The 16795-nt window shown below is 42.2% G+C and overlaps 2 protein-coding genes across 2 annotated transcripts; both read left to right on the plus strand.

Moving 5' to 3' along the window:
- The first annotated feature begins 904 nt into the window (after positions 1-904).
- On the plus strand, positions 905-7008 carry ears2 (glutamyl-tRNA synthetase 2, mitochondrial). The gene is made up of 10 exons (XM_056409142.1): positions 905-1156; positions 1902-2057; positions 2205-2394; positions 2655-2805; positions 3636-3957; positions 4055-4163; positions 4538-4691; positions 5097-5227; positions 5317-5452; positions 6727-7008. The coding sequence occupies exons 1-10, from the start codon at positions 1024-1026 to the stop codon at positions 6820-6822; spliced, it is 1578 nt and encodes a 525-aa protein (XP_056265117.1). The 5' UTR covers positions 905-1023; the 3' UTR covers positions 6823-7008.
- A 1087-nt stretch (positions 7009-8095) lies between these two features.
- Positions 8096-16768, plus strand: LOC130190159 (ADP-ribosylation factor-binding protein GGA3-like). The gene is made up of 16 exons (XM_056409433.1): positions 8096-8219; positions 9128-9212; positions 9906-9981; positions 10506-10604; positions 11079-11202; positions 11307-11407; positions 11486-11566; positions 11641-11778; positions 12215-12401; positions 12504-12662; positions 12750-12817; positions 12919-13019; positions 13458-13597; positions 14204-14373; positions 15111-15221; positions 15498-16768. The coding sequence occupies exons 1-16, from the start codon at positions 8177-8179 to the stop codon at positions 15606-15608; spliced, it is 1794 nt and encodes a 597-aa protein (XP_056265408.1). The 5' UTR covers positions 8096-8176; the 3' UTR covers positions 15609-16768.
- The last annotated feature ends 27 nt before the right edge of the window (positions 16769-16795 follow it).

Raw genomic sequence — 16795 nt, forward strand, 5'->3', positions numbered from 1 at the left:
GATAAATAAAATAGAATATTAATCTTAATAGTTAAAATAGTTTCATTAAAGAAGTTCATAAAGCTACAAAAATGTGGCTGTGACTCTGTCAGCCTGGCTAAGCCTGTGAGAACTGAAGTTGTGAAACCTGTGCTGAACAGTTTTTATTTTTTCTGGAGGTTGTTCTGGGCTGACTATCTGGCTATTATGCTTCTTATATTACTATTTCTTATATGTCTCGAGAATATAACGAGATTAATATGGATTAGTTTTTTCGTAAGGATTTCTTTAATAAAAACTTTAATGTTGGGCTGTAAACAAACGACACCACGGTTACATGACTGCGAATAAACACAAATGCTGAGTCGTGATTAGGTTTTAGGACTCATTCTTGCAGCACTCACACCGAAAAGCACCTTTTTTTTCACTGACACTTTATTTAGGGTACATGTCCCCCCCCCCCAAAAAAAGCTACTATTCTTGATTATATACAATCATAATGTTGGACCCTTATGAGAAGTGAACACACATCATCAGTAGCCTACGGCTGACGCACACGGCTATGCTAACCGAAGCATAAACACGGTCTGGTGCAAATGAAACGTTGCGGATGAGGAAGAGTCCAAACAAGTGCACTATGGTTGTATATATATTTTTTATTCCACTCTATATCTCATATTGTTATTGTATTTTATTTGTATTACTGATCTTATACGCACCCGCTGCTGTGATCCTGCCATTTCCCAACTGTGGGACTAAAAACCAATATATCTTCTTATCTTATGATTCTGATTAAAAGCTTGAATCTGGTGGAAGGAGAAATACTACCTCCCACCGCGCGGTGGCGGTATTCTCCCGGACGACCCTCAATTCGTCTTCCGGTTCGCTTTTGACGAAGAAGAAAACCGGACCCAAACAAACGCCTCCTAACCGACTACCCGCCGCCTGGTTCACATGCGCGGGGCAGCTTTACGGTATTATACGGTGTTTCTCCACAGTTACGGAGCCGTTACCGGGGCTCACCGGCGAATGTGACACTTTAATATGACACCGTTGGGATGTATTCGGTGTCTGTCGGCGGTCAGAAACCTGCCGGTTAAACTCCAGCTGAGCGACGCAAGGCGCTGCTCAACTGCTCAGGGTGACGTGAGGGTCAGGTTTGCACCCAGCCCGACAGGTAACGTCCGGAACCTGAACGCATCACGGTCTAAATGTCTTGTCTTGTCCCATCAAACATCAACAAATACACTGAAATGTGATGTCCCGCTGTCTGCAGGGGTAGCAATGCTACAGTGTGTGTGTGTGTATATATATATATATATATTAAATACTGTGTTACACGTTAAAAGTACTGCATTCAAAATCACTAGCATCAAAATAAACTTAAAAGTAACATTGTGCAGAATCGGGCATTTCAGAAGCAAAAATATTATATTTTCTGGATTATAGAATTAAATAAAATGCAGATAGTGACTTATTGGCTGGATAAGGTGTTGGTGACATCTATTTAATTATATTCTTTGTTTACATTCTATTGTTTATATTCTGGGATTTAAATGGCAGTTTAAGGTTTGTTGCCAATTTGTTGCTAAAAGTTAATTAAATTCAGGTCAACTTATTTTGTACAGCCCAAAATCTAAAATGTGTCTCGAACAATTTGGACACATACGACGTCCTCCACTTCACGTTGGCACAGGAAAAATGTCCCCCCCCCCAAAAAAATGTTTTAATGGAGAGAAAAAGAGCAGAAACATCAGGGAGCGCAACAGAGGAGGATCATCTGGAGTTACTGGACATGTTTGGATAACAGTCAGAACCAATTCTACACACAGGAACCATTACTAATATTCTTTATACGTCTCTTTGGCTATTTGTGTCATTCGTCTGATATTGTAACTACTGCATATCATTCTGTGCTGCAGGTTTCTTGCACCTCGGAGGCCTCCGAACGGCTCTCTACAACTACATCTTTGCCAAGAAGTACGGCGGCTCGTTCATCCTGCGCCTGGAGGACACGGATCAGAGCCGGCTGGTACCGGGTGCTGCAGAGTCCATCGAGGACATGCTGGAGTGGGCCGGTAGGAAGTCCTGTAGTCATGTGATCCATCACGACTATTGGGTTCATCAGTACCCTCTGAAGTACTGAATAATACCGTAATACAACATAACGCTGCAGTGGGTAACGACGTCCCTGTTTACAGCCGTTCTTGGGGTTCCTCCTCCAGGTGTGCCTCCGGATGAGAGTCCTCGTCGGGGGGGCTCGGCCGGTCCGTACCTGCAGTCTCAGAGACTGGACCTCTACAGCCAGACGGCCCGGCGGCTCCTCGACAGCGACCACGCCTACTACTGTTTCTGCAGCTCCCAGAGACTCGACCTGCTGAAGAGGGAGGCGCTGAGGACGGGACAGACGCCGAGGTGGAGGCGCAACTCCAGCTTTAGAGCTTCACCTCCATCGTACACAGATACAACACAGCAGGATGTTTTGATCAGATCTAAAGCAGCCTCTCTCTCTACCTCTCTCTCACTACCCCTCTCTCTCTCCCCACCTCTACCTCTCCCTACCTCTCTCACTCTGCCTCTCTCTACCTCTCTCCCCACCTCTATCTCTCTCTCCCTACCTCTATCTCTCTACCTCTCTCTCTACCTCCCCACCCCCTCTCCTCCCCGGTCCCCAGGTATGACAACAGGTGCCGTCACCTCCGGGCCGGGCAGGTCCAGGAGAAGCTGGCTCAGGGAGCGCCGCATGCCATCAGGTTCCGTCTGGATCCGGGCGTCGAGCCGTTCCAGGATCTGATCTTTGGACGGAATCATCACGAGGTGGCCCAGGTCCGGTTACGTAGTGGTTCAGTGGGGTTCATCCCATCTCTCGCTCTCTCTCTACCCCCCCCCCCCCCCCTCTATCTCTCCTACTTCTAGGCACTTTACTTGTTTCATCTCTGCAAACATAACATAACTAAAGTTAATGGCTATGCGCGGCGAGACAGCTTTAGTGAAAAATAATAACGTTTTTAGGGGATTTCCATACATGCATACATACGTCTGTCTGACATCAATCTCAGGGATGTTCTATGAAATTTGGTACAATGTCCACCTGAACTCAACAATTAATGAATTCGATTCTGCTGGTGAAAGGTCAAGGTCACCGTGTCCTCTCATCTGGTCCATTCTTGTGGACGCGATAACTAAATTTACTTTTTCAAACTGCAGGTCAAAAGTCACTGATCATTAATAAATATAGGAATAAATGCTTACATATATGTATAAATAAATGAATAAATACAGAAAGCATGAATAAATATAGGAATAAATAAATAAATGCTGAAATAAATGTATGAATAAATACAGAAAGTAGAATGATGTCCTGTTTTGGTATAACTTATATTAATTCATTCCTGTATTTATTTATTTAAACATTTATTTAAGCATTTATTTATTTATTCTTGTATTTATTTATACATTTATTTAAGCATTTATTCCTGTATTTATTTATTTGTACATTTATTTAAGCATTTATTTATTCTTGTATTTATTCATGCATTTATGTATTTATTTATTTATACTTAAGATGTTTAAAGTCCTCCATATCAAATACACATTATTTTATAATTATGACGATTGACAGAGGAACTTTTCTCGATTTCTTTATTTTCCTTTAGGTGGAGGGTGACCCCGTGGTGATGAAAGCCGACGGCTTCCCCACCTACCACCTCGCTAACATCGTGGACGACCATCACATGAGGATCAGCCACGTGCTGCGGGGCTCCGAGTGGCTCATCTCCACCTCCAAGCACCTCCTCATGTACCGCGCTCTCGGCTGGCGGCCGCCCACCTTCGGACACCTGCCGCTCCTGACGAACAAAGACGGCACCAAACTGTCCAAGAGGCAGGGCGACATCTTCATCCAGAGCTTCCAGAGAGGCGGAGTCCTGCCCGAGGCCCTGCTGGACATCACCACCAACTGCGGGTCCGGATTCAACAGTGAGTGACGGAGGAGAGGGAATGAACGGGCCGAGTAGCTGTGATGCTTTAAAAAGAAATGTTTGGACGCTTCTGATTTACTTGCGTTGCTTTACAGCCAATCGAATCGGGCGGAGGATAGACGAGCTGATCGCCGAGTTTAATCCTTCAAAGATCACAACACATTCAGCTCTGTTGGACCTGGAAAAACTGCCAGAGTTCAACAGGTGAGCCGGAGCTCCTTGTCTCTAATGTATCGTCACGTCTATCATAATTAATTCTCCTTACGGCTCCGTCGGTAGCTTAGGATGGATGTATTGGATGTGGCTCCGACCCTGTATGCGGTCAATTGGTTTAAATAAATGGATAAATAAACCATAGCTTCCCCCCCCACCCTCGATATTACATCAGAATGATGATATCTGGAGCCCAGACCTTTTCTTTAATGCTCCAGCACTGTGGAGATCTGGCTATCTATGCTCGGATAGTCCAAAGATGACACAACCTGCAGCCTCACAGGGACGCTAACGTGGTTATTATTTTCTCCCCTTTTTCTGAAAGTAAATATATATTTGTCGTTTAACTCTCTTGATTGTGGCAGAATTCACCTGCAGCGCCGCATTGAGGATGAGGAGCAGTGTGGTCTGTTGATCAAGGATCTGCAGGCCCTGATCCGGCACGCCTGCACAGCAGAGATCCAGGAGGAGGAAGTGCTGCACGAGGATTATATCAGACGGGTGCTGCGTCTTCGTAAGGTAACCATAGCAACACGCTCACAGATAGGTATTCAAACCTCGTTAACATACGTTCATATCATTTTTTTTTAAAATGCCGGATGCGTAAAGTTGGTTGAGGCTTCGGTGTTTGTCCTCTTGCTGGTGCTGTGTGCTTATTTTCAATTCAGTAACATGGAAGGATTTTTTAAGGCCGTTAAATTACCTAAAAAAGAACTAATAAATATCGTGGTGTGACCTGTGATTTCTTGCTGATGAGCGGACATTTTTCATTCAACTATCTGGTGTTTCCTTCAAAGAAGTGAAGGGGATTTAGATGCTGTTCAACATGATCATCAGACTTCTTACTCCTCTTCTCTTACTTCTCAATACTACACCGTGTCTCTACACAGTAAAAATGAAACCGGTCTCTTCCCCTCTCCACAGGGTCACATATCCTCTCTTCAGGAGCTCGCGAGTCCTGCTTACGCTTACCTGTGGGCCCGTCCTCCCGTCTCCAGCCAGCAGGTGGCAGCACTCACCACGGAGGCCCAGCACATTGCTTCCTTAGTGCTCAAGTATGTGGTTTAAAAAAAAATATATATATTATGTTTCACTTTACCTTACAGGGTCGTGAACATTTCCCGTGTGTGTGTGTGTGTTGCAGGTTAGTAGCGATGTGCGCTGGGGAGCTGGCGGTGGATCGCCTCGCGAAAGATCTGAAGGCTCTGGCCAAGCAGACTAAAAACACCAAGTACAGTGACGTGATGAAGCTGTTGCGTCTGGCTCTCAGCGGTCTGCAGGTACCCGAAGACGACGCGTTTCCCTTTATAGACCGACAGAAACACGACGGCTTTAAGTTCTGCCACCAGGGTGTAGTTTCTTATTCGCTCAACGTTAGCTTTTTACCTCTGGCATCAAAAAGTGTTGTTCATTCGTGAAGATCTTAAATCCCATATAAAGGAACCAGTACGCCCTAAGGCACTTCTATTATTGTCTGTGGTTAAGTTGCATTTTTGGGGAATGTAGGCTCCAGGAGTGGCTGGAATTGAAAATGCAATACATCTGGTTCTACCGTATAGAAGTTTTTTATTTTTTTAAATCTTCCCAGTGTCAACATTGTCACCGACAACATTACAATGTTACAGCGGTGCAGCTTAAACGAGTGATATTTTCGTAAAGAGTGTTTTCCTTTCTCTTGGCTTTAAAAGCTAGGGTAGACGACTAGTCCTGCACCTGACCGTTGACATGTTGATAAATACACAACTAATGCAGCTAAGCCTGTGTGCGTGTGCGTGTGCAGACTAGTCGTGGTGACAGTAACTCAGTCGGTATTTAATTCGGTGGCACAGCTCCAGCAAACGCTGTATTTCCATCCAGTGTCAATATTAATCACGAGTTCCTGGTCATGTCCGGTCCTCACAGTATCTCCATAACATGGTCTAAATGAAAGTTTGTGTTTGTATGGTTCACAAAATCAAGCAAAGATGAACACGTTGGTGGTTCTGAGCCGCGGTAACGCCACCTGCATTGTGATATTTTAAAGTCCTTTTGACTTTCGGAGGAACCGATGACATCCTTTGTTTATTTCAAACTCACTTGCAATTCTCATTTCTGCTTTTTAAAAACTCCCCCCCTCAAAAATGATCAGTCCCTTTTTTATATATATAATATATAAATATATAATATAACAATATTATATATTCTTATAAAAATATATAATATTTATATATATATAATATATTTTTATATAACAATATATATATTAGGTATTGTTGTATATATATATATATTTTTTATATATATAAAATATTATATATTGTATAATATATATTGTGTGTGTGTATATATAATATATTATTATATATAAATATAAATATAAAAATGATGGTAATGACTAAAGCCTCAGAAATCCTACTGTGTATATCTCGCCACAGTTTATCCAGAGAGGGAACATGGAAAGAGGAAGTGTACTCGGATTGCTTTTCAAGGAGGTTACAGACAGTTATCTCGCCGTGTGGTTTGATTGCGTTACTTCTCTGACCCCTGACCATCTGCTCTCCTGTGACACCCGCAGCAGGGGCCCAGTGTAGCCGAGATGATGGTGTCCCTGGGGCCCGCGGAGGTCAGCCATCGATTCCAGAAACTTGTGCTGCTGTCGGAGACGAGTTGAAGGCGCCTGACGACGACGACGTGCTCCGGTTAGACGTGGCCAGGATGCTGAGAGTTACCGTGACAACCACCTGGATGATTCGGCCAAAAGCTAACGGGGACATATTCAAAAAGGACTGCACTCCACTGATTTAAGTTAACTTGAATAATTATGAATATTTTATTAAAAAAACACGGATGAAAACTGCCTGTTCTCACGTGGTCTGTTTCTGTTCTTCAGTTCTCTGACATTTACGGGACCAGCCGAGGACATGAAGTACCTCTGTAAACACGAGTTTTGAGTAGGAAGGAAGGTGGAAGAAGTAATCCAATGTGTTCATATTCATAGCTTCTTTTAATTTTAACATTTTAAATACTTTGTTACTCATCATTATTCTTGTATTTATTTATTGACAAAAAAAAATCTAAAGTACAGTTTCGATATTCAAATTCAGTAACGCATATCCTAGTTTTTACTGCACTACATTTGTATGACAGCTATAGTTGGTACTTTATTCACTGTTAAAGATCTTACATTCAACATTAAACGACCCAACAGCCTACAAAGTACTTAAAAACTCGCTCCACCTCAACCAGAGACTAATAGCAGTGAAATGCTGCATAAGAATACATGTATACAAGTATTAAGAATTCAGTGCTAAAATGTAGAATAATGCAAAACTTACAGGTTTTAGTTTAATAAGTACATTTGCTTTGTTTCCCTTGTAATGGTGTGATCATTCTATGACTTTAACTTGTGTAAAGAATACTTAACCATTATTTGTGCTATATATACATTTATATGTATATTTTTTGTCTTCAAATATATTTACGTGTATATATTTGTATACATTGTTATTGTTAATTTATATATTTATTGTATTGAGAAAATATATATTTTGTATATGTATAAATATATATACATTGAATGCTTTTAAAATATATATATATATGTGTGTATATGTTATATATATATATATACAAATATATGTATGTGTGTATGTATATATGTTTTTATATATAGTCGTACATAATGGTTTATTATCTCGTATGTACATGTGTTGTTGATGGTAGGAATTACAACTTTTTTTCAGATCATATTATATACTCCGCATATCCTTTATATCTAAAATAAGTACTTACTAACTAAACTAAACGGGATTATACAAGGACAACTACCTCGTACTTGTACTTCAGCCGAGTACTCGTGCTGAGGGGGAGTGTGTTGGTTTACCGTTACTGTGTCAGGAGGGTGACGGGGCGTGAGTGTCACATGCCGCGGCGCAGCCCGCAGCTCCACACCTCCGCTCCCCCGGAGGAGACGCGCACAGTCCGGCTCGCTGAACTGCTCTGGACCCCGCAGGAGACGGACGGCAATGGCGACCGCTGCCAGCGAGGCGACCTTCGAGTCGTGGCTCAGTAAGTCTACACGGAAGAGTTTGGTTTCTTGTCGCTTTTTTAAATTCCTTTTTTCTCTCTTTTTAAGCTAACATATAACCTCAACTGACGCTCCGGTCGCGCGCTTAACGTCACACTAACGGTCGGCTAGCGCCGTCAAGTTTGACTAAATTACAATATTTAACGTTGTAATTGTTTTATTATTGAATGTGCCGTTTTATTTTTATTATAATATATTTTTTTACTATAAAAAAAACAACTTTAAACGTTATTTGTGCACGCGGAGCAGTATCGGTTTGAACAGGAAGTTGGTAAAACCACGCGCGCTGTGTTGTGTCTGCGCGCTCCCGTGCACGCGCATTGTGCTTGAACATTCGTGGACGTTCTTTAGCTGAATAAAGTTTCCAGATGTTTTATTTTAGCATAATTAGCAATGCTACCATTAAGAAATACACAACATTTAAACATATACTGGAAATTTAACGAGTTTAGACAGTAACATGTACTTACATATGGAAAGTACTGGGAATACTGGTATTACATTCTCTTCCTGATTAGATCAAATTTGATGTCCTGTTTGCCTTTTTAAGCTTTATAGATATTGTCAAAATTATTTGTTTACTATGTGACTCACCATGAGAGATGCAATACAATTTTACTTCAAAATGGCACTATTTATTATAAACAATGCAACATCTGAATCTTAAAAGTAAAGTACAAAAACTCCATTCAACAGACCCATGAAAGTAAAATTGTGTATATTAAAATAGTGAAAGTACCCTGTTTCCTGTGTCGTCCTCCTTTTATTTTCACTTCCTCATTAAATTGTATAATTGTTTTTCGAATATTTCCAAGTATTTAATCCAATTTAGGCACATGATGACATTCCTGTAAATATACATGTTTGACCCGTTTCTCTGCGCTTTCAGACCGGGCCACAGACCCAAACAATCAGGAGGACAGGTGGGACTGCATCCAGGGCTTCTGCCAGCTGGTTGACCAAGAGACCGACGGGTAAACCGAACACAGTCTGCTCCTCGCCGTTTACCTGCTTCGTGTGTCGTCGCTCGCACGCCGCAGCGTAGATTCCCCCCGGATCGTCTCGTCGGCTTCGAACCGCGAGCGGAAGTCTTCTGGAGGAGGCTGTTTGCTTCTGGAAGTTACTTTATCGCAATTGTGGCAGTTGCTTCACGTCCATGTTGCAGAAACGGCCTCTCGGTTACACCATCATACAGGAGAGGGAGTGGAGGGGGAGGGGGGACTCACCTTTTGACTCTTCTCTTATTTTTAACTAGAAAATGCATTTCCTGCTGAAAATGCGTTGGAATTCTAACATCTGAAAGCTTGAAGCTGAAAAATAAAAGCTAAATTGCTGAAAATGTTTGAAAGTGGCTGAAATATGAAATGAAAATGTCTGAAATTAGCTGAAATATATTTCTTTTAAAGCTGAACATAAGAAGAAATATAATAATTTAAAAAAGAAGTTTAATATAGAAGACAAGAACAATAGTTGGACTGCTGAAGCATTCCAACTAATAATACGTCTATTCAAAGCAAGGTTGAATGTAAAAGTAAAAACGTTTCTTAGGTTTTCATCCGTTCCTTTTAGCTTTTAAATCGAGCATTGCCGTGCACGGACATTATAAATATTCCTCTTCCGGAGATTTTTTTTAAATGTGACCTTAAATGTAAACTTTGTATTTTCAGGCCGCAGGTCGCCATTCGTCTTCTCACCCATAAGATCCAGTCTCCACAGGAGAAAGAGGCGCTGCAGGCGCTCACGGTAAGTCATCCGCTTCTTCGTCTCGACATGGAGGACACGCATGACTCCCTTTCATCTGCAACTTTTTAAATTCAAACGATACATTTTACGAGTTGCAACTAAGTAGCATGTTAATAGTTTAGTACCCGTGCTGACACGCAGTGTACGTCTCTTTGTATTTAATGCAATTTGTTATGGAGCTAACGCGGTGTTTGTCATAGCGTTCTACAAAAGGCCATTCATCGACAAATAAATGTCTTTGTTCTGACCCGGACGGTGAAGAATATCTGTGACAAAATATCCTCACGTGGCCCCCCGAGTGACACGGGGGAGTTAATTGGAAATTTTTTAACACGGTTTGTTGTGGCGTATTTAAAGAGAGCTGCAGTTTCATTTTATAAACGCAACTTAGGGAAGCTTCTCGAAAGGTTCATGCGCCATTTAAAAGGTGGTTAAACCTGAAACTTGCAGTATCAAATCGGTTCTCTCTCTCTCTCTCTCTCTCTCTCTTTCTCTCTTGTCGATCACGGCTCGGTGCCTCCCAGGTTCTCGAGGCGTGTATGAACAACTGCGGGAAGAGGTTCCACGGCGAGGCCACCAAGTATCGCTTTCTCAACGAGCTCCTCAAACTCCTCACGCCGAAGGTAGGAAGGGAGCTAAAGAGCTCAACGGATTAATCCACTCGGTAATATAAAAAAATAAAATCCGGATAAAATCGTTTCAAGATGCAATTTAAAATTTAAAAAATGTTAGACATTTTTAAGAAAACAGAGGAAATGCTAATCTGAAGATCAAAACAGCAGTTTTAAATCAAAATAAAAGTCGGGGGGAAAAAAAATGGGTAAGTTCTACTCAAATTATTAACATCATTTTGGCCCTGAGATCTTCATCAGGTGAATTCATACAAAATAAATTAAAAACTTTTAAATCTCTTAAAAAGCCACACTGAGCTCTTCCAGTTGAAAACGTAATGTACATAAACACGTCATCTACTAAGCTACAACAATATAAATACACGTGAATGAAAGCTTTCCGAGTTAAACACTAATAGAAGAGGTAAAAACTAATAAAAGAGGGTAAAAGTGACGTGACTCACCTGGTTGACCTTCTCCGTTCAGTACTTTGGGGAGTGGACTCCTCAGAAAGTCAAAGACCGAGTGACGGAGGTCCTCTACGGCTGGACTCTGTGGCTCAAAGACGAACCCAAGATCCAGGAGGCATACCGCATGCTCAAGAAACAAGGTCTGGATGCATCACACACACACACACATATAAACTCTCAAAACTGACGGCAACACTTCATCATCATCGTCATCGTCACCACCCCCGTCGGGTTGTTATTTCAGGTATCGTGAAGAAGGATCCCAAACTGCCAGACGCGGTTATAACGGCGCCGCCAACGCAGAGAACCACGGACTCTGTTTTTGACCAGGAGGACAAGGCCACGGTGAGTGTTTCGTGTAAAAGTCGCTAAAGACGCATAAAGTTTTCATCCTGCTCAAATCCACCTCTGTGTCGTCATCAGCTGTTAGCCAGGTTACTGAAAAGCACCTGTCCCGAAGACCTGGAGGCCGCCAACCGACTCATAAAGAGCACCATCAGAGAGGTGAGCGGCGCTGGGTGGAGCTGTGATTCTATGATATTCATTGCTTCATGTGTGTGTGTGTGTGTGTGTTTCAGGAGCAGGAGAAGGCAGAGAAAGTGTCGAAGCGCGAATCGATGCTGAAGGAGGTGGAGAGCAGCACCGAGCAGCTCCGGCAGCTTCTGGACCGGCACACCGTCGCCGGAACCTCGTTGCAGCCGAGCGACGACGCAAAGGCACGGCGGACTTCTTTTTTTTTTACAGAGCGACGACCAATCGGACGGCCGGTTCAAGGCCGACCGCAGAAAGCCAGAGTGTAACGTGGAGTGTCTAGAGAGCGCAGGCGTCAAACATAAGGCCCGCGGGCCGAATTCGGCCGCCACGTCATTTTAAAATGACCCCTGACGTCTTGAAAGACGCACGATCGCCTTTTCTTTGAGAAATTGAAAAAAAAAATCCTGAGCTTTTATTTTGAAGGTTTCAAAATAAGAGGATTTTTGATATAATATGAGAGACATTTTCTCATGTACAATATTTCTACACTCAAGTAAACAATGATCAAATGGACCGTCGTCTTTTTTTGCGGAGGTGTAACTCAACATTGGAGCCTTCCCCTTCTTCCCCCTCTTCCCCCTCTTCCCCCTCTTCCTCCTCTTCCCCCTCTTCCTGCAGGCCCTGTACGAGCGCTGCGACCGCCTGAGGCCCAGCTTGTTCCGCCTGGCCAGCGACACGATGGACGAGGACGCGGCTCTGGCGCAGATCCTGGCGGCGAACGACGAGCTGACGCGGATCGTCAACGCCTACAAACACCGAGAGGGGAAGAGAGGAAGTGACGGAGGAAGCGAGGACAGGAAGGAGGGTAAGAGTGCAGGCCTCGCGTTTGTCCGCCGGTCTTCTCTCCTTCTTGTGTTCTGGTTCTCCAAGCCGTGTTTTTGAGTCGGCTCCTTCTGGTCCCCTGCAGCTCCGGAGAGTCCCAGAGAGATCAAAAGCTACCGCCTCATCGACCTGTCGGCCATGGACTCTGACCCGCCTCCGTCCTCTGAGTCCTCCTCGGCCATGTTGTCCTCGCTCCTGGAAAGTACCTTCCACCCAGCGGCTGAACGGGACCTAAATGAATTAGGTAGGCTTCGTACAGATGTTCTCTCTCTCTCTCTCTCTCTCTCGGCGGTGACTCGTAATCTAATGATGTTCCGTCCTGTGACCACAGCGTTCGATATTCTGGACTCAAAACAGACCCCAGAGACCACGAGGTCGTATTATGAAGACCTGCTGCAGGTGAGGCTTTGTCCTGTGAAGTTTAAACAATGTTTGATATTTATTGAGGGATTTTTTGTTTCTTTCTTTTGGGAGATTGTTTCACGGCATTTTATCTTCAGCTCAATGGAGACGTTCAGATGCAGAACGGAGGGAGGGGAGTTGTGCTGAGAGCTCGTGGATGTGGGGGGAGCGAAGCGTCGTCTAATGGGACCAGCATTTGGTAAGAGGGGGGGGGGGGGTAATGTATGCCATTTAAAAAGAGATTCACAGTCTATAACGTTGTAATAGCAAAGCAGTAGAGTGTAACAAGGTTACCAGCTTGTATCGGTACCATGTGACTCACATTCCTCTCAATTCAATTTTCATTAAGTTCTTTTTTTTTTTTTTTTTTTAAACACGACGTTTCTCATCATGTTTACTGAGCTGCTTTTCTTCTGCTCTGATCTTGGAGGCTGGAGTTTATTGTTCAGCTGCAGATGCTCCGACATTTCCTCCTCGCGTTGTTTGTGCGTTTATGAAAGGAGAATAGATTTGTTCATGTGATTTTAGTTTCTCGGTTGGTGTTTTTACGTGTCGTGTTATTATTATTATTGTTATAATCTTGTTCTCCGGTTTTATTGGCGTTCCTTGTTTCTAAAGCGAGTGTTGATTCTCTCAGGTCACTCCCTCACAACCAACAGTTCACCGCAGAGCCGCAGAACCCACTGGGAGAACCGTCTGGATGTCCGGTGAAGGAGAACTCGCTCAGCCCTCGGCTCCTGAAAGACGTCTTCGTTCCCATGGAAACCATCAAATCCAGTATGTTCACCTGGAGGAACAGGAAGCGTTGTGCCTCACGCTTCCTCCACGCCGCGTTTATCACATCACACTGGAGAGTCTGGCTAAATGCCTTCTTCTTCTTCTGGTTCTTCTTCTTCTTCTTCTTGTTCTTCTTCTTCTTCTTCTTCTGGTTCTTCTTCTTGTTCTTCCGGTTCTTCTTCCTCTTCTTCTGGTTCTTCTTCTGGTTCTTCTTCTGGTTCTTCTTCTTCTTCTGGTTCTTGTTTTTTTTCTCCTGGTTCTTCTTGTTGTTTTTCTTGTTGTTATTGTTGTTCTGGTTCTTGTTATTGCTCTGGTTCTTCTGGTTCTTGTTTTTCTTATTCTTGTTGTTGTTGTTCTTTTTCTTGTTATTCTTGTTTTGTTGTTCTGGTTCTTCTTGTTGTTATTGTTGTTCTGGTTCTTGTTATTGCTCTGGTTCTTGTTTGTCTTATTCTTGTTGTTGTTGTTATTGTTGTTCTGGTTCTTGTTTTTCTTATTCTTGTTGTTGTTGTTCTTGTTCTGGTTGTTCTGGTTCTTGTTTTTCTTCTTCGGGTTGTTCTTGTTATTCTTCTTCTTCTTCTTCTTGTTCTTCTTCTTCTTCTTCTTCAGGTAGTTTTGAGCCGATCACAGTGACCGATCATGGCGGCGTCCACGTCTCTCTGCATTTTGCCAGAGACTCTCCTCCGGGTCATCCGGGCGTCGCTGTGGTCGTCGTCTCCGCCGTGAACGCGTCCGCCCTCCACGTGCAGGACTTCCTGTTCCAGGCTGCGGTTCCAAAGGTGAAAAAACATGAACATGATATTCAGAATCTCTCATCTATCTCACAAGTTTGATTTTTTGAGAACTTTGATGTTTTCATTTTGAAGAATTAGCACGGATTGGACTCCTGCTGCACTGACATGTTTAAAATGTTAATGATTGATCAGAATAAGCTTTAGGTTTTTACAAACAAGGATTTAGCATTTATATATATATATATACATATTTATTCATATATTATTTATATATTAATATATATATATATTAATATATATATATGCATTTATATATATATATAAATGTATATATATTAATATGTATTTATATATATTAATATATATATACATTAATATTTTAATACATGTATTAATATATATAGGAATAAATAAATATATATATAAATATGAATAGATATAAATAGATATATATTAATATATCTATTTATATGTTAAGATATATATATGTATATTTATTAAGATATATATATATATATATATATATAAATGCAAAATCCTTGTATATATAATCCATGACATGTGAGTACCTGTTTGGTTGTGAGCCGCTGGTACCTCTGTACCTTCACACTGACTGTTCATCGGGTTACTGGCGCCCCCTGGAGACACTTCAGATTAACCAAACTTCATTTCACCATTTGTTTTCACATTTTGTCATTGTTCCTTTTCGTCATTCAACGATGTGTTTCCTCTCGAATGAGTTGAACATCCATTTAAAGTCCACCTGATTCCTCGTCCTGCAGACCATGTTGGTGAAGCTCCAGCCCGCCTCGGGGACGGAGCTCCGCCCCTACAACCCTCTGCTGCCTCCGCCCGCCATCTCCCAGATCCTCCTATTGGCTAATCCTCAGAGAGTGAGTCTGAGTCACCTCTTGCTGTCACTTCACTGTTACTCACACTACAGCAAACCTACTGTACATAGGAGACAGTGTGTTTGTGTTGTATTCTGTTAATTTAGCATCAGTGGTGGAAGAAGTACTCTATGACATAATTTTGTATTCGTTAAATGTAATGTTGCAGCGAGGAGATGATTTTAATTTCTGCTGGGTAGCTCGGGATCATCATAAAAAGTCAGAGTGTACTTACGTCATAATAAAGTCACATGTGCATCTCACATGTTGTTCCTGCAGCTGCGTCTGCGTCTGTGCTACAAGCTGACGCTGACGCACGGAGACCGCCAGCTGAGCAAGAGCGGAGAGGTGGACGACTTCCCCGACTGGACCTCTTTGATCGGCCGCTGAAAGAACTTTATGGACAAAAATACTAAAATAATAATAAGTCAGAAAAAACTCTGAGAGGAAGGTGAAGAAAGAGGTGGGAAGCGTGTGACCAGCCGAACGGACACATATCAAAGCTGTATTTTAGGAAATGTAAGATATCGTGTTTCCTGATGCGTCGATGATAACACCTCAGAGATATTACTCTTTAGATCACATGTTCCTCAGGTTTTCCTCCTGCCTGTTGTTCCATCACGGTTTGTTCTCCCGTGTGTGTGTGTGTGTGTGTGTGTGCGTGCGTGCGTGCTGACGTGTGGCTGCGTATATGTCTGCACATTAAAAAAATAGGTATTTATTTACGCTTGAGCATTTGTGACGTAAACAATTTAACAATTCCAGTGCCTTTTTTAAAAGATGTAAGATGTAACTTTGTAGTTGCAGGAGATTTTCTGGATTTGATCAAGTGAAAAAGTTAACGATGTCATCGCACTGACGTCACATTATGGACAGTTTAAAATATATATATATATTTAAGTTATGCAACTTCAAACATGAGCAAACGACTCAACAAATCGGGGAAAAAAACATCGAGCAAATCGAGAAAGACTGAATTATAATAATATTTATATTGACCAGATTATTCTGGTTGCAAGAGATTTAGTTTGTCAAATAAGTTCCCGTGAGAGTTGACATGGCATCAAGTATCAGGATCAGTATTTTAATTTTTTATAAGTATTTTTTGCAGCTTGATGAACGTTGTCAAAGTTGTGAAGATCTTTTGTTTGTTCTGTTTTCTTCGTTTTGTTTGTTTTGTCTTCTTAAGTTTGTTTGTGGGACACGCTGAAGGCTAAAGAGTTCATTTCATTGGTTCAGTGTTTCCTCACCGGCTGTCAAACTGAGACGTTTTATCATTCTGAGCCCGGAGCAAAACAAGTCGGTGTTCCTGTCGAACACGTTCAATGAGGAGTGAATACCAACTGAATGACTTGAAGCCAACGTGACTGTCTCTTTAAATGCTCGTCTGCCGGTTCTCAATAAACACATCCTGTCTGTAACGCGGTGCAAAGATCAGACTCTGTCCTAAAACAAGATAACGTTTTTATGGTAATCTGATCACCCAGAAGTCTCTGACCCATCAATATTACAACTATTTTTGTATTAAACTTCCCATCTAGAAAAACTGATGACACATTCCGGTGATATATATTTTT

Source organism: Pseudoliparis swirei, chromosome 24 (genome assembly GCF_029220125.1).
Source record: "Pseudoliparis swirei isolate HS2019 ecotype Mariana Trench chromosome 24, NWPU_hadal_v1, whole genome shotgun sequence".
Taxonomy (NCBI): domain Eukaryota; kingdom Metazoa; phylum Chordata; class Actinopteri; order Perciformes; family Liparidae; genus Pseudoliparis; species Pseudoliparis swirei.